At 38.8% G+C, this 22,365-nt stretch overlaps 1 protein-coding gene across 1 annotated transcript; it reads left to right on the forward strand.

The window, feature by feature from the left end:
- Positions 1 to 5,929: 5,929 nt before the first annotated feature.
- On the forward strand, positions 5,930 to 22,055 carry LOC139713904 (E3 ubiquitin-protein ligase MGRN1-like). Its single transcript, XM_071625626.1, has 15 exons — positions 5,930 to 6,114; positions 8,098 to 8,216; positions 8,888 to 8,985; positions 9,576 to 9,704; positions 10,429 to 10,546; positions 11,657 to 11,723; positions 12,591 to 12,754; positions 13,447 to 13,564; positions 14,655 to 14,702; positions 15,118 to 15,197; positions 16,810 to 16,903; positions 17,756 to 17,819; positions 18,589 to 18,826; positions 20,050 to 20,230; positions 20,837 to 22,055. Exons 1-15 carry the CDS (start codon positions 6,027 to 6,029, stop codon positions 21,100 to 21,102), a joined length of 1,872 nt encoding a protein of 623 aa, XP_071481727.1. The 5' UTR covers positions 5,930 to 6,026; the 3' UTR covers positions 21,103 to 22,055.
- Positions 22,056 to 22,365: the final 310 nt, after the last annotated feature.

The raw sequence follows: 22,365 nt of genomic DNA on the forward strand, positions 1-22,365 counted from the left end.
CCTTCTCAAGCAATTTACTCAAATAAGGTAAATTTGAAATTAGGCGGTAATTTTTTAGACACTCCTGATCTAAGCCTGCTTTTTTCAAAGTTGGATGAATAACTGCTTTTTTACACACCTGTGGAACTACACCTAATCTCAGGCTAGCTTTTATGATTCTTGTGATAACGGGTGCTAAAACTCTGCCACACTTCTTAACCAAATCTGTTGGGATTGGATCAAGCTCACATGATATGTTAGGTGAGTTCTTAATAAGCTTTTTTACCTCATTAACAGTGACGGACTGAACCTCATTCAATTCTGACTTGACTACAAATACAACATCTTTTGGCTGTTCACAACGAGTTGGGAAACTCTGTTGGATTGCCACAATTTTATCAACAAAATATCGATTGAAACAATTTGCTAACTCAACTTGATCACCATGAGTGAGGTGTTCTGGTAAATGAGATCGCTGTTTTCGGTAAAGTAAAGCATTAGCTACTTTGTACAACTTCTTTGTATCTTTTGTACAACTTCTTTGTATCTTTCCCACAATCCGCAACCTTTTTTGAATGATATTGCTCATCCTTAATCAAGGCATTTACAAGTTGCCTTTGTGCATGATACATCTGCTTGTGAATCTCCAGTTTTGTGGACCTTGACTTTCTTTCTAACTGTCTGCGAAGCAGTTTTGCTTGAGCTATTTCTGGGGTATACCATTCAGTATTGGGGTGTATTGTGACCTTGATTCGTTTCTCAGGTGCCAACTTGTCAAGGGTAGCAGTGAGTAAGGAGTTATACAATTCACTTCATCATTAACATTATTGACATGAGATTCAGCTGATATAAGAGACTTAACATTAGTATCAACAACAAACTCTTGTGGGTTTACAGATTTCAAATTCCGTGTAACAACAAATTTTTTTTTTGATACAACGTTTAGGAAGGTTCAATTCACACATTATTGCTGAATGATCTGATATACCTTCAACAACACCAGTATTACAAATTTGTACAGTGATACCTTTATGAGTTATAAGCAGATCTAATATACATGGCTTTTATTATGATACTTCTACCATAAAAGAGAATATAATTTTCATTGCACACACGTTCTCTGAGCCGTATTTGTTTCATCTCATTTTTTTTTTCTGAGGGTCTGATATTTGGGCTTATTGTTCGTATTATTTTGTGGCTCAAAACGACATTGTTATTCATGATTAAAAGTTGACTTCCACATACAAGTCAAAGGAAACAATGAAAAGGTTATCAATCCATGACTACATTGACCATGAGTGATTTCAAGGTCGGTGCTAGCGCTAGTGCTATTGCTGAGATAGCACTAGCATCGAACTTAAATCACCCAGTGTCGATTCATGCAAGATAGCATGTATATAAAAAGCTTGCTACTATCTTAAAGACGCGAAGCTCAGTTCAGTTTCATTAAGATAATAAAAAAAAAGAGAAAATTATTCGGTATACATTTGTCAATATCAATTTTACACAGGTTATAGAGATCATGGTGGAATCTGGAGACTACACAGAAATTAATTCATTGCTCACTGACACTGGTTATATACCATGTATTAAAGGGGAAAATCCAGTCTAAATATAAGTTAGTCTGATAAAAAAAAGAGTAAAATATTACAAGTTCAACCGTATAATTTTGATCGAAATCGGATGAAAAATAAGGAAATTATGACATTTTGAAGTTTTGTTATTTCTTCAGGAAACAGTTCTTGAACAGTCAATATTAATATGCAAATGGCAAAGCGAGCATGTCATCCCCTCACAACTATACCATATAGTTTGTAGGCCTACATAAAATTTTGAAATTTCCAGTTTTTCATTCAAACACAATTATGCCCGAGGTTCCAATCCTCGTATATCTAACTGATCGCTATTCTTAAGTTATTCAACCTGGAATAACGTCATGTTTCAGACTTCAATAACAGAAACATTGAATTTTCGTCATATTTTTGTACACGATCAGTGGAAAATTGTGAGGGTTTGACATGGTTAGCTCACTTATTTGCATATTCATATCCACTGTACAAGAACTGTTTTGCAGAAATTAGCAAAACTTCAAAATATCATAACTTCCTTATTTTTCATCCGATTTCAGTCAAATTTGGCGTTGAACTCGTAAGATTTTACTCTTTTTTTTATCAGATTAACTTATATTTGGACTGGAATTCCCCTTTAACCATTTTTGTGCTTTGGGTGCCGACTGGAGCAGAAAACCTCGATAGCATTATACGCACTGTCCAAAGTGCAATCAAAGAGAGGCACATCCCATGGGGCCGCGGAATATTTATTTATTTATTTATTTATATTTTTTTTTTTTGGGGGGGGGGGTTGGGGGACGGTGGGATGGGCTGCGGGACCCGGGGGTTCAAGGTCAATAGTACCAGCCCCATTGCTTAGATGGGAAGAACCTTAGGATGGAACCTTTGGAAAATCATTGGTGTTGTCCCCCCCCCCCCCCGTTTTGCTGCCCTTGAAATAAAATAGGATATTGCAACATATTGGAGGCAGTGGGTTAAGAGAGTTTTACAGATCCTTAACAACTTAAGACAAGTTTGTTTTTTTCACTAGTAGGGAAGATGTTCATCATCGTGGTAGTAACTGAAAGAATAAAGCTAATCTGTGTTCTCACTAAGCGAGGAATAACCATTTTCGTGTTTCCCTCTCGCTTCGTGAGACAACAGATCACAGTTTGATTCTTGAATTTTTTTTTCTCTCTTTGTCACGTATTTTACCCGGAAAAAATATAAACTGCTACTACATTATCTATCAATCATGCATAAAAAAGGTTCTTCATCATTATCTTTGCACCTCATAGTAGAAACCTATAAAAAAAACGCACAAATTATATCTTGGAATTTTTCAACACAATAGGCGTTTTCACATCAACCCGATGTTTCGAATTAGCGCGCTAATTTCTGACTTGGGAAGTTAACACGATCACGAAATAGCGCGCTATTTGAAAATGTGAATACAAATTAGCGTGCTAATTGATCGAGAAAATTTCTCGAGTCCAACTCGGGAAATGTCCGAAATAACAGGATAATTAATGCGAACTAGCGCGCTATTTGATAATGTTCGGGCTGATGTGAATAGGAAATGAAATAGCGCGCTAATTTGCGATCGCGAAAAATATCTCGAGCTTGGATTTTTATCGGGCTGATGTGAAAACGCCTAATGGTTCTAACCTCAAAAGAAATGCCAATGGAATGTGGTATCTAACAAAAGTGCAAATTGTGTACTTGCGACGGAACATTTTTGGGAGTTGTTCGTAAGTCACTATTAAGCCCTCTATCATTTGCAATGTCATTAAAGGTATAATTTAGGCCTACTATTTGCAGATGAAACAGAAACCCAGCTTTAGTGATTCAAAATAGTTCTAAATGATATGAGTTAGGGATAGAAACAACCAGTGTAAAAATTTGAATCAGCGTAATTAATGTTAAGTATTGTTAAATATTACAAAATGTGAACAGCATTTATAATAACAATGTTTCTAGACTAAACCGTCTACAGTTATGGTATGTTGAGAAAAATTGTGATATCTCCTCATATTTTAGGCTTTATTGCATTTTTTTTTTTACGTCGAAGGATGTTTTGCGATACAACTGACCTACACATATGCATCAACTGAGATATCTCGAAAATTGTTAAATCAGTGCATGCTCCCAAAGGTAAACTATACCTTTAAAAGAATTCACCTCAAATATACATGGTCAGCAAGTGCAAACGTATTTTAGTAGCACACATTATTGAAGGTTGAGGATAATCTGGCAATCAGTTCAAAAGTCATGAATATTTAAAGTTTTCTTAAATCCATCTGCCGTCATGGCTGGATATAAAGACGACATAACAAGCTGTAGAATGAATTGCATCGAAATATAGATTAGTAAGAAAAATGGAAATAAGTGCCCTGAAAAGAGAGGAATCATATATAAGCATTTTATTTTTCTTACATAAGGCTCTCAATGGTAATAAATGAAGGTTTGCTCAACTGGAATATGCTATAGCGTGTACAATTCGAAGTATGTGTGCATGTGTCAATTTTACTAACAAAAAAAAAAATCTGTTTTATCTATAATTCCAGGTTTAACATCAGGACCTACTCCTTCAAAGAGTACAATAATTATGTTGTTAATTCATTCAAATTCACTCGAAAATTGATTAACTCTGTTTGAGTGTATTCAAAATCTCATGAAGTTTTGAAGTGAAGCCAGTGGGTGATATAATATCGGAGTATAAGCTTTCTTCAGTTTGTCTCCCTGTGTACAAAATTTGTAAGATCGCAACTGCTGAAACAGATATAGGCCTAACAAACATGTTGGAGAAAAGGAACCAGCGGGAATCGAACCTGTCATTCTACCTGCTTTCCGAACAGCGACACTACGAACAGTGGCTATCCTTGGTTGCCGATTGACACAATGAACTTTAGTAACAAAATACCCAAGCTCGAAAATACCGACATTGTTATGTTAAGTACATTGTAGTCCAAGCGGAAAAGGCATATTAAACGAAAACGAGATATTCTTGTAATTTGCACAGAGGGAGACAAATTAAAGAAAACTCATACCCTATAACTGGTGACTACAGATGGTCTACATCATCTACCCGTCTGGTGTCGGCACACGGATGGAACACGTTACACCACCGGCGACTCCTGGACCAATGTTCACTTTTTTACAAAATCCACTATGGAGTGGTAAGCCTACCATTGCCCTCAGCGGTTACCCCTGCAACCTACTATGGAAGGAACGATCATGACCTCAAGTTCAACATACCCAAGACAACTACTGGGGGGCGTTTCATCAACGAGTTCGTCGGAGGCTTTCACCGACGAATTTGCTATCAGCCAATCAGACGCAAGGATTTACACTGACAACTGTTAAAAGCTAATGAAATCCTTGGTCTGATTGGCTGATAGCAAATTCGTCGGTGAAAACTCCGACGAACTCGTTGATGAAACGCCCCCCTGATGCATTCAAGTACTCATTCTTTCCAAGGACAATTTGGATCTGGAACCGCCTACCTAGTCAAGTTGTACATGCCACCACCTTAACAACATTCAGAGAAGCTGCTCTCCCATGTATTACAACCCTGCAGCCGTCTTCTGGATCACTCATCCTTTAAAGGAGGATGCATTCAGATTTTACTCGCACAGTGCACACTTTTATTGTAAATAGAGATCATCACCATGGCACCTCCCAATGGCACACATGTGTAGTTTCATCCCAGTATAGCTTCTTGGAGCTGCGAGAGGGATTACAGTATCAAGTATCAAGTATTCACTCCCTGCTAAATATCCTCTTGCTGACATATATATTTTTATTGTTAATCCACCGGATTGAATTAGCTGAAAATGTGATTTCCCCATTTTATGTTCCACACACACATTATAGTTATACTTGAAAAAAAAAAGAAGCTAACAATCTTTCAAATGGGAACGTTAGTATTGACTTGTGTAATTGATGAGTGGAATAAGCCTTGCCAAAGAAATTCACATGAACATTATGTTATTGCTATCTCCCTTGTGATAACTACAGTATCTGTAAGATATCGATCAAACCGACAAACGAACAGTAAATATAATAACTAGTGACAGATATCAACTGGGACGTTTTTTGAAAGCTTGACAGTTTTGGAAAGTAAGTTTGTCTATCCTAGATAATCGGTTTCTTTCAAGAGTTGCGGCACTTCTTTCAGTATCAAAATACAAGTGTATAAACAAAACATACAAATAGACAAACAAACAAACAAGCAAACAAACAAACAAACAACCTGTCATCTCCTTGTGTTGATCACAACCCTGTCATCTTCCTGGTGTTGATCGTACAAGGCTGTGGAAGGACCTTGTTGACATGAATCAGCTGGCAGGTCATAAGGTCACATAGACGCCATTTTGTAACAGGAAGATTTCGCCAAACTGAGATTCTGACGAGACGACGCTACCAGACAAATATCGCAAGAATCTGTGTTTACGGAAAATACGGTTCTGGGATTGCGACTCAAGTGTCATCAAGATGGGGAACTTCCAAAGTATGCAGAATTCGAATGTCCAACAGGTGGAAATAGCGGCAAATTCGGCGTACAGATACCCACCGAAATCAGGTTCGTTACAGAACAAGTTGCATTACAGTCCCAGACATAGGATATTGTGTATGGCTTTTCACATTTTGCTGGCACTGTTGACAATGTTGTGTTGTGATGTATTGATGGCAAGATGCTGCATGCATTTACACTTAAACTGGTTTCAAAGGACTGACTGTGACCTGTGTACATAACTAAACTTATATTTCGCAAATGCTAACAGTTGTTTGAGCGGACTATCAAGAAATTTCAAATTAAAAGAACATGTGAAAGTCTTTGACTTATAATAGACATTCTCTAGCTATTTAAGTGGTTGCCATGCCATGCAGTGCAAAGGGCAACAGCATGGTCAGTAAATTAGTGAGTTAATTTAGCTAAAGTCACTCTTATTAACTTACATTCATGTTCAGACTTTGTTGAAGCTGGAGTTTAGACAGCAATCCTGGGGTTTTAGGGAACTAAATCATTTTAGGCTTTTCACTTTTGTAAACTTTTTTTGGCACTGGAGTTCGAACCCTGCTGGTGTGTGTGTGTGTGTGTGTGTGTGTGTGTGTGTGTGTTTTTTTTTAAATGTACCATTGTACGAGTAGAGTAAATGTCCCAGTTTGCGGCCAGGCACTGGTTCGCGGCCACTACAGTGGTAATTTACAGCATATTTGGTAATAATGCTGAACACAGTGACACACTCCATACACATACAGTGCTTGTATACATCACATTCACTAACACACTGCTAATCTACAAAAATCAACCGATGACATAGGCAAAATCTCCAACCAAAGTGAAATATTCTCACCTAAACAACGACATCTTGCATCCAAAATTGTATTTTTGGTACTTTTTAACATCACAGTTAAGGAACAAGGGGTCTAAGAAACTGGATTTTTTTTGGTCATTTTCCCAATGTTCATGGATTTTGAATACATGTCCTCACATAGAAATAGAACTTTCGCAAGCCGATGTGGGCCGCCATTTTTTTCTGGAAGTGGATGTTACGATCGAAAAAATACAAAAACATGAAAAAGACAACAGTAACACCACCGCAACTGCAATCCCCATTCGTGGTCAGTGCACATGCGCCAGCCCTTTTCACGACATGCTTTCGCAATGGGACTTGGCGCTTATGCAATGTTCTCAAGCCAAATGAAGGCGTTCAGCAGAAGATTGCAGAGCACGTGCATATCACGTAGGAATTGTACATCAGGCCGTGAACCGGATTACCACGGTCGTGAACTGGCGGACGCTGTACCGGATCGCGGCCGTGGTCTTTTTTTACTACTGCGATGGACATTGGTCTTGTGATGGTGACAGTAATGTAAATTGGTAAGTGGTCAACCTCTATGATATAACCTGGGTTAAAGCAATTTGCAAGTTTGCGTTTCAGAGTGGAAAAACCCTTATGCGGCCGCAAACTGGGGCACTTACTCTACAGCTGTAGATCTGTTTGTTTTGTTGTTTGAGTTTATTTGGCATGTCATTCCTGGATAAGAATATTGTATGCCAATATGTGACATTTACACCAGCACAGATTTGATATGATTCATTTTCACAACCAGTTGTGGACAAAGTTTCAGCTGATCCCACTACACAATGTGGTATGATTGCATGGTGTGCAGTGTGGAGTCATGCGACTGCTCAGATGTGCTAATGTGTTGAGTGTGCTGTGGGCTTTACTTACAGTTTGACTGGTTCAACTTCATATTTCTAATGGAAATTCTCTTCAAAATTAGGCAAAAAAAAAGAAGAAGAAGAAGAAGAAGAAAAATTACCATAGGCTTCAGTTTGTATGAGAGTACATGTACATTGTATCTGCTGAAGTCGTTAAAAGTGCTAAAATTTATGTGAAACCATATGATGAAAGTCCATTTTGTGATCATCAGAGATCAAAATATGGAAAGTGATAAAATATGAAATTACACATACAAATAATGTATGTACATATATACATACAGTGTAGTCCATTTGTTCCACCTTGATTTTGTTTCTTGGTCTGTGTCATTCAAGGATGTTACTTTGGGAGCCATTTTAGCATGGGAGGCCAGCGCTTTGAAACACCGCAGCCAGAAGCCTACTTATTTGGAGAGAACACTGACGTGAATTACCTCAACTCAAGACCAGCACCAGTAAGTGTTCCTGCCTTTTGGGTTGGAGCTCTCTTTATGAACTAATTCTTGTCTTTACATTGATTGTAAAATTGTGCTGATAGATCAGTTAGATTTCAATGTTTCTGTGAGGACATCACAGCACACCAAGTATTGTTCATGAGTATCATCCATAGATTCAGTTATACCAGTTCAAGTACCTAGTCACCATTTTTTGAAAGATATCTTATTCACAAGAGTTTGACATTTTACACATTGTACGATATTCTTTCGTGAGTATACTGCTGCTACTCTGTACTCCTCAAATCTAGCCTGGATGGTCTTCTCAAACATGACTCAGCAATTGCTCTGCTTCAGTGTTGTCTGTTCTATGTTTGTGTTGGTTGGTTTGATCTCATCATGGAGAAAGACTACACACAACTGTAAACTACAGTTATGATACATTGTAGCAATCTTAAATTACGAATCCCCCTGCTTTCTATGGAATGGTAACTTGCTGTGGCACAATGTATTTGAATATACCATGCATCAAATATATGAGCCATTGGACAATCCAGTCTGTCTGCTGAACACACCTTTCATCTGCCTTGTGAATAAAATGTCAAATTTGTATTGCCATTGCCTGCCAGTAGAATAATGTTGATTAATGCATTCATGATTCGATTTGTGTATTTTTTCCCTCCCTATTGCAGTTTCCCTACACAGCACCTCAGCCAAATGAACCCACGAAGACACTGAAAAGTTTGGTGAACATCCGGAAGGATTCTCTCAAGCTTGTCAAATCTGTGAGGTGCGTCAATGGGAAAATCCTTTTCACTTCATTCAATAACCAAGATGGAAGCAGAGTTAGAGTACCAGCCGTCTATTGCCAGCACTTTGTTATTTAATTGTGAATGTGAATGCAGTGAAAACTTGGTATGATTCATTTTAGGATCATCCCAAATGTGGCAAATCTTTCAAATAAGTATACCCCCATTTATATCACATGTTTATCTTGATGGAAATTATATAATCTTGAAGCTATTGGTTCTTTCTGCTTCATGTTAGTCTTGAAGAGGCCATAAAGCGTGAAGCAATGGATAACATTTTATAACAAATCCCAACGTGTATGACCGAAAAGGTTATGTAGTATGTAACAGTAGTGACAGGATCTGAATCTGACTGTGTGTAAATTAATCTGACAGCAAGATTGTCGTATTGGAGTCCTTTAATAGACTGTTGTATAAAGCTGAAAGACTGCCCAAAAGATGACAGGAACAAATGAAGAACAGAAATCATGCAGGGACTCTTACCTTTCACATTATAAAGAACTGTCATTGCACATGTTAGCTGTCTCTGATTTTCATATTTTATTTCTTTTTGTATTGTATATTCCTGCAGTCCACTGGAATTGGAACCAGAGCAACAGAACACACGCTACTCCATTGAATTCATCTTTGACAGTGAGGCCAAGACCGCCATCACAGTCTACTTCTTTGCCATGGAAGAGGTCACTGGAGGAAGGGCTGTGTGAGTTTTTAGTTTGACATGCCTACAATATTTGTCCTTATCTGTATGATTATCTTAATAAAAAAAATATGGTACAGTGCTCACTCCATAATTTGGAACCACTTTTAGCAGGAACACCACACAAGTGCAGTGAAATTGCAATGGAACAAAATTTATTTGTGATTTTGCAGTGATATACTTCTTTAACCAGTTGAGGACGGATTGGTTTTGCTATAACTTGCATTTCCCATAGACACCTGACTGAGTATTCTCAGGACTTGTCCTCAACAGGTTCAGAGGGAAGTGTATTACATATCAGTGCAAGGCAAAGTAGTATGTGTAATAGTAGTATTTACAACATTAGTCTTCTTCCAAGTTGCTTAGTTGACAGTGGTAACAACTAAATATATAGTAATTTAAGTATATTCCTTTCCTACTCGCAGAAATTTTGCTGAAATTGAAATGGAACATTTGAGCAGATATATGACTTATAAAAATTGCATGATTGTATCACATGTCCTCCTCATATTGTATTTTGTAGTTATTTATGCATTATTGTATAATCAAACAATAGTGTAAGGAATCTGACTGTACACAGTATCGGATATATATCTATATTTTCACATCCACTTATCTTTAATCCAAGCAACGTGTATCGATAGTGGTGTGTTCAGATTGCCACTTGTATGACTCGATACTGAGTGTGTCTATATGATATTATTGTATGTCAATGTGCATCACACAGGTACACTGCGAGGAACTCTATGCTGAGGTCGGAGACCTTTCGCTACGAAAGGGGGGCCAGCCAGACCTTTGCCCAGCCAGCCTTCACCTTTGACCCCTCAGAGTTTGATGAGGAAGAGGTAAGCAACCATTTTGATACAGTCCCTGTTCCCCTTAAAGGTAAGGAATCCCATTTGCATGCCTTGAATGAAGAGTTGTATAAATACAGTGGTATGTTGAAGAGAGTATCATTTTAGAAACTCCCATGAAGTATTGAAAGTGGAAGGTAACATTTAGTACATTTTTATTGACCGTTAGATTTTGAATTGAATTTTTTTTTCGGGGCTCACCGTAAATTCCAGTACATTACTAGGCTACCTTTGCAGACCCATGCACTGCATGTGTGTCCATCATGTATATTTTGTGAAGAAAGTTCATCAAAACTTACAAACATTTCTATATACATTCTTGCCACACACTCTACATGTTATTACATCAGCTCTTAAACTTTTAGATTTGTGTTTATAGATAAAAAATACAGAAGACTGCAACAAAAAGGCTTAAGTGTGGCTGACACACAGAACTACTGAGTAGTTGAGTTTTGTGCATTGTTCAAATTGTAGATAACTGTTGACTTTCAAATTTCTCAGCAGTGGCCTAAACAAGTCCCCTGAGGTTCATATTTAATTTTTTGCTGCATTTTGGGAGGTCTGTAAAAGGTATCCCCTACCTTTAATCTCCTTGCAATGTGCATATTATATGTAAAAGTTTTCTTGCGGTGATGACTTGCTGGTTTGATTGATTTAGGAGTATTCAGGTATTCATAGCATAATGCTGCTTTCCATGAAATATAATGATATTAAACAGAATAATATTTGAATGATAATAGAATCCTAAGTCTTGTTTTTTTTACATTTATCACTGATCATACATGTCACCCACCAGTTTTTGTCAGAAGATGCAGCAAGTATTTTAAAGCAGTAGTGGGCTTGTCAGAATATGAAATTGCTCTGGACGACTGAACTTGTTGGTGTCGGAGTAGATACATTGTACTGCAGACAATTGCGTCTGTGTAGCATTCCCTTAAAAGCTTCTGGCTTGGTATCATCTGTACAAAGAAATCATCCTAGTCTCTACCCAAGTTCTCAGTGGTGCACTTTTGTCGACTTTACAAGTGTCTTTTATTGCATGCAATCTTTCATCAGTGCCCAAGATTTACACCAAGTTTTGATTCCCTTCCGCATGCCCAGTTTAACTACGACCCTTTGAAGGACGTCATACCTGTCGTCATACAGTGTTGTGTCGAGGAAGGAGAAGGTATGTCCATGTTTCTCTCAGTGGGGTAAGAATACCAGAGGCCGCCTGAGATCACAAGCTGCATCAAAGTGCAAATATCTCTGTCATTTTCTTCAGAGATTATTTTGAAAAATGGATCTTTTTTCTTTGTTCTTAACTCATCTACACATACATTTTAGCAAGCAGGACAATGATAGTGTAATCTTCTTGACAGCTAGTTCTACACTAGATGTGAACTGGGTGAATGCAACACAAATTATGCACAAAGCTGGACCATGTGATATTGATATTTATTTGTATCGATGTATGGCAATAAAAGTTGTATAAAGCTGCAAATAGTCAAGCAGAATGTATTGCCATATGTGAGAATAGATAAAGATGTGCAAACATATTTATGTCTCAGTGCATGCACAAGTGTATACTCTGTGTACACTTCAATTGCAGTACACCAAACTAATATGCACATGTTTATGATGTTTTGCTGTGGTGTGATTTCTAGTCAGAAAATGTGAAGATTTAAAATGCACAAAGTTCATCTTGCTTGACTGGGCATAGAGAGATCTAGTTGTGTTGAAATGTTCCCCTTCTGATAGTACAGGGAACCTCTGGTACAATGAGATCGCCAATTTTTACCATGTTATAGTCCGTACCTTGTTGTAAACATGCTAGAAAAGAGACCAGCTGAATAAAGGAAGAGAAAATCAGGATTGCCGAATTTATCTTATTAGAAGCGGTACCCCATGATAAGCATACTCATTATAGCAGGGTTTAGCAGTAGTCTATGTTTTGTCAGACTGATCACAAAAAGCAGTGCCTCATCAGTTTCCCTCTGCCGTCATTTTGGTAGAGGGTGCTAAGTGTTGGTCTGTGTGTTTTCTTTCTTCCCAGAGCACTCTGGGCACTGCCATGTTCTGGTAGCCACCCTGGAGCAGGCTTCCGACTCCTCCTACACCATCAAGCCCCTGAAACAGAAGCAGATGGTGGATGGGGTCTTCTACCTCCTCCAGGAAATCTACGGCATCGAGAACAAGAACAACCCAGACGCTCCAAAGGTCAGCAGTGTGTGGTCAAATCTCATTTTAATCCTTTCGCAGCATGGCGATTTTCGGGGTTGGTGGGGCAAGTAGATCTAAGGTTTATGTTTCGGGGGAAGGTTTGAAGAAATTACTGTGAAGTTCCGTGTATAAGACACACTTTTTTTTCGTCAGAAAATATGAAAAATTGGGGGTGCGTCTTATACACGGGTACAGCCGAATCACAGAAAAAATTCTGTCACGTACACCCAATTTTATTAGGTCAACTTGGGGCCATTGCGCCCATCGACATCTGGAAGGTAAGCAATCATTAAAACTTACCCTGGTAATGATCAATTTCTATGCAGCTCACAGTGATGTCATATTCACAAAGACAATAATGAAGAGTCTTGAAATTTCGAAAATCATGTATGGATACTGTGTATGCTTGGATTAATATTTTGTGGAAAATTATATCTGAATATCTTTTGTAGACAAATCTTGCTTTATGCTGTAATTGTGTGCACAAAGTTCTGTGTGTGTGATGAAAGCGTTGAATGTAGGGTTTACATAGATATATTAAGTTCCAAGATTCTTTCTCTTTTATGTATCCATGATAATGCTAGTCCTCTCTTTCACTCTGAAAGCAATTTCTGTAAATTTCCCAGGCCCCAGAGTAAATTCCTGTGACATTCCAATCATTGCATACTCTGTGTCTTTTCCAACCATAGTTGGAGGAAGAGGAGGAGTATGCAGATGACAATGGATCGGACTGTGTGATTTGCATGTCTGATGCCAGAGACACACTCATCCTGCCATGCAGACATCTTTGTCTCTGCAATGGATGTGGTAAGTCTTGACAGACTCTCCTGAACTTGAAAGTACAACTTGTATCCTCACACAAATATAGATGCATGTAGTGTAGTTTTTTTTTTTTTTTTTTTTTTTTTTTTTTTTTTGCAATTTACTACTCAGCAGAGTATAATGCATGAGAATTATTTATTTCTATTTATCTTTTTTTGTTGTTGACAAATCAGATGTATTACATGGACTTAAATGGAATGTACAACACAGAAATGATAGTACTGGATGATGGTGTCCTGCAGAGCTCTCAGAATATATGAATTTACATGAGCATCCTGTTAATCAAAGTAATATTATTTGTGATGATACACATGTTTTACTCTATTTAATGGAGGCTAGCTTTACAGCATATTTATTGGTAGTTTGTTTTTATGTTTCAGATTTGCTATAGTAGTATTGGAAAAAAGAAAATGTCCTACTCAGAGTACTGACACCTGCACTGTGCAAAAATATGAAACTTATTTTGTGTTTATGTATATGACTTTCAGTGTAAGAGACTATCAATAACTCTCCACTATTGCAGATCACATTTTATCTCAGACCCTAATTTTCAAAGGATTTACAACGTTGCACACTGGCACTGGTCTGACAGTCCCTAACCAGTAAAAATCACTATCAGACCAGTAACTTTTTCAGGAATGGACCAATAATACATGGAAAAACTGGGAACCTACTGGTCCGACAGACAGGTCGGACCAGTAGAAAAAAAAATGGTTAATGTGCAGCCCTGGGATATATGTGCTTGTTTAATATTAATTGATTACACACTTTGGTGACTGGTGGAGTAAATAGATGCTCTTGTAAAGATGAGATTCATTATTCCTTGCTATTTGAGATGAGTCAGCTGCTGTTACTGAAAGTTTTGTGGTAAATTCAGTTTTCATTAGTATTCACAGAGTCAGTGTTATCTGAAAGGGCTCTGAAGAAAATATTGCAGTGGCGTGACAGGTCATGGTGAAAGGTTGAATGGTTCATTTGTAGTGGGCTGTACATCACAAACCTCATCACTCTGTTTTTTTGTCCATGACCTGAACATTTTTTTTAAGAGCATTCAGTATGTTTTCTTTCCATCCAGCTGATTCTCTGAGGTACCAGGCAAGTTGCTGTCCCATTTGCAGAGCACGTAAGTTAACGCTCCCATTCACAGCTTTGCTGAAATTTTTAAAGTGCTTCGCATGGCAGCTTTGGATGTTTGTGTCTCTCTGTCTTCCAAATGTTTAACATGATAGTATGCCTGCTATTGTTATAATTCTCACCCATTTCTTGGAGTGATTGTGTTTAAATTTCATTGTCATACCAAAGTTAGGTGATTGATTGGAAAGTAGTTAAAAGAGAGATATGAATGCCAAGCTTGAATACTTTATGAGGATGACCATGCATTTGAGCCCCCCCAAAAGGAGTAAATGAAATGCATCCCTCAAGTAGAATGGCCAAATGCATGTGTGAAGAAAAACGAAAGTAATGCACAATCCTTGTTCTTCAATCTAGGCGCACTTGAAGTCATAGTGAGGTTTTCCCACATTGTCATTTGTCCACAGCATTCAGGGCGTTGCTTCAGATCCGTGCTCTCCGCAAAGTGACGGGAAACCCTGCTCCACAAGAGGATGATGACAATTCTGTAAGCCATTCGTTCAAATCTCCTCTCACAAATGTTTTTTTTCTTGGTATCTGTGTGCTGGGCACTAAAGTATAAGGCTGACCAGGGAGGTGGGAAGAGATATCTGATAGATTATCTAACTGATGTATGATCTGCTTGCGCCCTAGATATTGAGTTCTGTTTACAGATAAAATTTGGTGACAATCATGAAGGCTGAAGTGGGCTTAAAATTTGCGGATGAAATTGTATCATCAAGAATTACGACTTTCTGTGTGCAAGTGGAAGCGTGTCTGTTCATGTAGTAACTGATTTCCCATACCAGTAGACAGAGCGTGTGATAAGTTTCTGACGTTTGTATATGGCTGAGAACGCAGCCCAATCAAGGAAGCCCGATTAATCTCCTGTGCTTCCTTTGTAAGATAGAACAAACAGGGTGAAGAGATTGAGGATGATTATCTTGGCGCCTGATTAGAGTTGTTGGTGATAAGAGGATTTGACAGTCGGTATACAGATGTGCATTTATCACCAAATGGTTGCAAACAATAGCCCTATTGGTTGAAGATATATATATTTTTTAATCCCTTGACTAAAAAAAAAAAAAAAATGTTTGATTCAGATGAAACTTCTACCATTTTTTTTCAAAATCTACTTGTACTTTGTTTTGATCAAATGAATCCTGAACGTTAAAGGACAAGTTCACCTTCATAAACATAAGGATTGAGAGAATGTAGCAATATTAGTAGAACACATCATTGAAAGTTTGAGGAAAATCGGACAATCCGTTCAAAAGTTATGAATTTTTGAAGTTTTTGTGCAGTACCCGCTGGATGAGAAGACTACTGCAGTGTATGAATAACTTAGATGTCACATGCGTACAACAATATAAGGAAAATATAAAGAGAATTTCACAAAATTCCATTTTTTGAAAAAAGTACACATTCCCCTGACTTGTTACCGACAAATGTTATGGGTAATATTATTCCCCCTGCCTTTAGAAAGAGGCAAGTCAAGTGCTCTTTAATTATGCGAAAAAAGTGAAAATATGTTGAATTTTCTTTTACATTTTCTTTATACTGTTGTACGCATATAACTCACAAACTGTAGTAGTCTCCTCATCCAGCGGTTCCAACACAAAACTTTAAAAAATTCATAACTTTTGCATCGATTGTCCAATTTTCCTCAAACTTTCACTGATGTGTTCTACTAATATTGTTGCATTTTCTCAATCCTTATGTTTATGAAGGTGAACTTGTCCTTTAAATTGAATTGTGATTCATGGTTATGGGATGACAGGTGTTCTAGGAATATTTGATTTGACCAACTGGAGTGGGGTGTAGAGAGAATAAGATTCATGTGTAAGTCATGTATCATATAGGTTGCTCACAGATCGGTTAATCAAACCATAGGCAGGGCTCGACACTAACGGTGGCCCGGTGGCCCAGGGCCACCAAAAACACACGTAGGGCCACTAAAATTTCAGAAATAAAGAATTTGGTGGCCTGATCGGGCCACCAAAAACGGTTGGATGTTTGCCTTTGGGCCACCAAAAATAAAAGTTAGTGTGGAGCCCTGCCATAGGCATTGTATCACCCTGTTTTTTCGTCTGTTTTGTTTTGTAAATTTCTCACCACAGATGAGTCAGGAGAACGTTCCACCAGGCTACGAGGCTATCCCCCTGGGAGAGGCCCTCAATGGTCCCAGCAAGACCAACGTCCAGGGAGCAGAGGGTATGTTTCTTTCTTGTCTTTTACCTCCGCCAAGGAAGGAGGAGGTTCAGCGATCATTGGCGTTGGTTTGTCTGCTTGCAAAATAACTCAAAAAGTTGCGTACGGACTAAAATGAAACTTGCATGAAAAGTCAATATTGACACAAGGAACGCCTCATTGTGGTAGCGATCTGGGAATTTTAATGGATTTTTGTAGGATTTTTCCTCTTTTGACATATAAGGTCAACGAACTTGGGGTTCAAGCTGTGCATACGGGAGGTTTACATACGTGCACTAAAGCGAATGCTTTGCTCCGGTGGTGTGCAATGATGTAAACAAGAGGCTTCTATTTTTATCTTTGGGAAATAGATTGCATGCGTGCAAGGATGGAAGGTTAGCTGGTGTGGCGGAGGTCTGTGCTCTCTGAGTGCTTTTCTAGTTTATATGTCTTCCCCCTCCAATTCACAGAAACTTGATACTTGAATTTACTTATGCTAGAGTAAAATGTAATGCATTAAAAAACATCTTTTGGCATTGCTGTAAAAAAAAAAAGGCGATGAGCTAAGTTTATAACAAAAATTTAAAGAAAATAACACATGCAAATATGAAAATTAAATCAAATGTGGTATATTCCAAGGATATTCTCACAAGACTGTAAGCAAACTGAAGCTAACCTTCACGCACAACCTGAACCCGATGCAGACATAATCTGATTATGTCATTTTGAGGTTGTAAAATAAGACACATAACTGTGCAATATATGCAACAAAATTCTAAGGAAAAGTCTAAGAATGCAAATGGTGGCCAACATGTTTGCAAGGGCACTCAGAAGGTAACACCATCTTTCTCTTGACATTTTCTTGTTGTCTTGTAGGTGGTGCCACTGGTGGGGAATCTTTGTCACGCTCTGGAACAGCTGAAGGTCGGAGGAGGAAAAAGTATGGCCATTTTTTTGTCTTTCTTTTTTTTCCTTTCATATGTGATGGGTGATGAAATATTCCTTCAGATTGTCGCATATAGAAAAAGAGGAATATTTTTTTTTTTAGGTATTTAAGTAAAAATATACATGTCACAATTACCACATCAAATATTGGCAAGAAATATTCCTCTCTCTGTCTATGATATCAAGCTCCTTGTTTGTTGATTTTGCAGAGCAGTCATTTTACAATATTGGTAGGACGTCATGTACGTTCAAGTTCACACGTTCAAGTAGAATATACATGTATACCAGATGGAGGTGAACAATACTAGTAGTTTGAGCCACCTAGATACAGTGACTTCCCGTGGTTGCCTTAATTTACATGCCTGAAATGTACAGAGCTTACTCCTTTCTCATTCGAAATGAGGAGAGTTTAGACTAAGTGATACAATGTAGGTAACAGCTGAAATGAGATAAATGGTACCAGCAGATTAATCACCCACCTCTTACAGAGAACAGCCTCCATGGTTTGATGCAAAGAACAGTGAAAGTGGAAACTTTTGACGCTATTGTAATCCCCTGTGTTAAACTGAGTGAATGTTTTCAACCATGCTGCAAAAATGGCCTCCTTTGGCAATCCCTTTTAGTTGTGGCACAAATGATAAGCTATAACTATCTCAAACAATTCCAGGACCTATTTGGTTCGATTTGAAGTAGCAAGATCAAAACAAAAAAAATGACAAAACATCAAGGTTTATTGTGGTCATATGCCATCATCTTTTCTGCAGGAAGAGCCGCAACAACTCACTGGCGTCCCTGCGGAGTCGTGGCGGCGGGGCAGCCGTGCCCGCCTCTGCCGTCGAGCAGGCCAACTCGTACCAGGAGGTGAACGAGAAGAATGAGCTGCGGGTAGATGTCAGTGGGAAGAAGGGCAAGGGGGAGGAAGAGGATGGCATCCCGGTTATCAGGAGCACCAACCTCCAGACCCCGCAGAAGACCACCGCTCCCGTGTCCATCGAGAACCTGGTGAGATTACATGTTTGTGTCCTCCTCTTTTGGTGCATTTATGCCTATTTATTTATTTACTTATTTTTTTATTCATTTATCTATTTATCTATTTTTTTTTTTTTTTTTTTGGGGGGGGGGGCATCATCGTCATATTGAAATGCGGTGATTGCAAAATATAGTTGAATCCTGAATCACTTTGACATAGACAGCATTTCAAAGCACCAATTCAAACCGCACAAAAAGGCTTGTTTACGATCACTGATTCTCTCTTATGTTTACTGAGGAAGCATAAATGCAAAATCACGTATGCTGCACAGCTCGCTACAATGGGGGTTAATCATTTTTCAACGATGCTGGATGCATGTTTGCGAAATCAGCTTTTTCTCGACCTTGAAAAGATTGATCGTAAGCAGTACGCAGCACACATGCAACTGAATAATCATGACTGGAGTTGAATGTTACTGACGAGTGTGCGCTTCTGTGCACATATTCGCTGGCGGGCAATTCTATTCTGGCAGGGCCTGTACTAGTCAGTCTTGAATGTACCGCGGTGGGCAGCAAATAAGTTCGTTTCAATCGGGCCAATTTTCTCCTCATGCTCGCGGGTCTTAAAAAAGCTCTAGTGCAAATTTGACCAAGATGCAGCATTTCAAAAGTTGATTGTTGGTTTGGATGGTTGCTTCCATGGATTGACATGGTTGGTGATGATGATGATGATGGTGATGAGAATGAAGATGATGGGGATGACGGTGAGGATGATGATGATGATGATAATGATGATGATCTGATGAGAAGGAGGAGGAGGAGGAGGGGGAGAAGGAGGAGAAGAAGAGGGTGATGATGATGATGATGATGATGATGGTAATGATTGTGATGATGATAATGATGATAGTGATGAGGAGGAGAGGATGTTGATGATGATGACGACGATGGTAGTGATGGTGATGATGATGATGATGATATGATGTTAATGATGGTGATGAAGGTTATGATGAATATGATAATGTGGGCACTTAATCTCAACATATGCACAGCATAGGATAACAGAACTGATTTTGAGGATTAATCATGTCAGGACAAGTGTATGTATATAATTTTTTTTTTGTGGACAGTGAAGAGGAAACATCTTTTGGGAACAAAATCTAATCACAGACCAATTCCAGTAGACTTTCGATGTTGAAGTAGTTCAGTCTTCAGCACTGTTGCTGAGTCCAGATTTTCTTGGTATCGACCACTCACAGGGAAGTGCAGCGCTTGCACTTGAAGCCAACGCCGGGAATAACCAGGTGACCGCTCCGGCCCCAGTGGAGACCGCCCCAGACCCGTTGACCACCGTGGATGACCGCAGCCCAGTGGAGGTGTTGACCCTTGAGTCAGAGCCCAAGCCGGGCACGTATAGAGTGGACATGGATCAGCATGATGGTCAGTTCAGCCAGTGCTTCATCACTATTCCCCTTTTCCTAACCACTTCATAGAAAATTATTATCATTATTTTTTTTCACAGAAAATCAAGTCTGAGTGACCATGTTTATCACACATAAACATGAGACAGTTGGATGAATGCTTGTTTGTAATGTGCTCACAGATTAATTACTATTATTAATTTTTAAAGTATGTCCGTTTCTGTTATGCAGAAACATTATTTAATTCTCTCTCAAGAGATTGGATGTCTGTGTTGCATCATTCCCAGTATTCTTCTTCAGCCGTGTGTAAGGTAATTTGGGGGTTTTGCTGGGGACTAGAAAACGCAGCAACTCGTAGTGTCTTAGACTCGTGTTTCCATGTAATTAGTTTGATATGAATAATAACTTTGTTTAGATATCATCTACATTCCTGGGAAAGAAGAAATTAGGCCCTCTTGGTTATTTGAATAAAATATAAAGGTGTTATATACCTATCATTTTACTGCATATGTTGTGTCTCTTGCAGGGGCTAGTGTTGATATACTTATATCATAGTTTTGCTTGAAAAAGCTGCGTGACCATCAAAGTATTCATCCCTCCCTTCATTTTTTTCTCCTTCGTACAGCCAAAGAACTTGACCAGTTGGACGCACCCAGCGCTGTCTTTGTGGAATCCGAGGCCAACGGGATCGACGGCGTCTCCCAGTTCAGCGGCTCCTCCCTACTTGGCGTCGACATGGACCTGCCTGGTACCCCCATCAGTGAGGCTACCACGCAGTCCAGTACCCCGCGAAACAACAGCGGGGCCAGCAGCGCCAACAGTGGGAGGCCACTGCTGTCGACGCCAAGTACAATTCAACTGGAGGACTGTGCAAAGGATCCCATTGTCTAGACCCCCTTCCCTCCCCTCCCCTCCCCCCACCCCTGCCGGGACATGGTGATCATAGAACTTGGAAATTTCAACCCTTATGAAATGACACCGTGGTACCTCCAGATGAGTGTGGACTTCATATATTCTTTTCATTCATCCGCACAGGGATTTCTGTCCTTCGGGAAGTCATCTTGGAAACCTCAAAATTTATCTGGATGATGCATATTCCCACATCTCATGTTGGATTGGAAATCTTTCTTGACGAAGATTTATCATCACGTGTAAGGTTAATGTCCAATGCTTTTTTATTCATCAGTCAAATATTCTTACAGTTACCTTCACGTTTTCCTTCTAGATCAACTCATTTATTGTAGAGAGAAGGATTTTTTGAGTGGTTTTTGGAACAGACAGAGCCGCTCCAACTCAAGAGTCGTTGTGAATGAAAAAAGTCATTTCATCCTGATGATACCAAGTAAAAGTTTTCAAAGTATTTTTCTCTCTCCATCACTCTAGTCTTGCAGTGAATTAGTGATGACCTGTAGCATGTGTGTATAGACCCCATCATCCACTGGTACTAATGGAAGCCAAGTGTATTCGGCATGTTGAATGTGAACATTACTTCTCCTCATTACGAAACAAGAAGCGACCTCCTATGCGCAGAGATATTTTCCAAAGGGACGGAATTGGCAGCCGACGAATTCTAGCAATATCTCGGGCTATTAGGATGGGAAATACTGACAACTGTGTACCGTATATCCTTAGCTAGAATGTCATTATATCCGTTTGTAATGTATGCATGCTTGTCCTGTGTAATTCCTAGCATCAATCACAAACATTTGTACAAGTCACATGAAGGCGTTTTGTAGATAGTGGCTTCTGTGCTTATAGAGAGCGTTGCGAATTCATCCTTATCCTAATTGTCAGATCATATCCTGTCATTTTCATCTATCCTGCATGTTAAGGCACCATAGGGCAGTGACACACTGCATTACATTCTTGTGATTGTCACATGGCATCGCAAAGTGTGAATAGTACACATCAGATTTTCATTCATGTAGTGATGTACATTCAGACTGCCTGAACCTGATATCTGAAGTTGAGTGTAGTTGTCATGTTATTCATGCACGCAGCATTAGAAAGTAATATATTTTTGTGCTTTTCAAAGCAGTTCGACTACTTGAAAGCAGACTTCTATACTCAGCAAAGTTATAGAAAATGTTAAATGTTTGCGAGATTAAAGTTACATTTAGTGGTTGACTGGACAGTACTGCAGTGAGACTGTAG

The sequence above is a fragment of the Diadema antillarum genome, unplaced genomic scaffold (genome assembly GCF_040938485.1).
Source record: "Diadema antillarum isolate AM-2024a unplaced genomic scaffold, OU_Dant_1.0 seq00002093_RagTag, whole genome shotgun sequence".
Lineage (NCBI taxonomy): Eukaryota > Metazoa > Echinodermata > Echinoidea > Diadematoida > Diadematidae > Diadema > Diadema antillarum.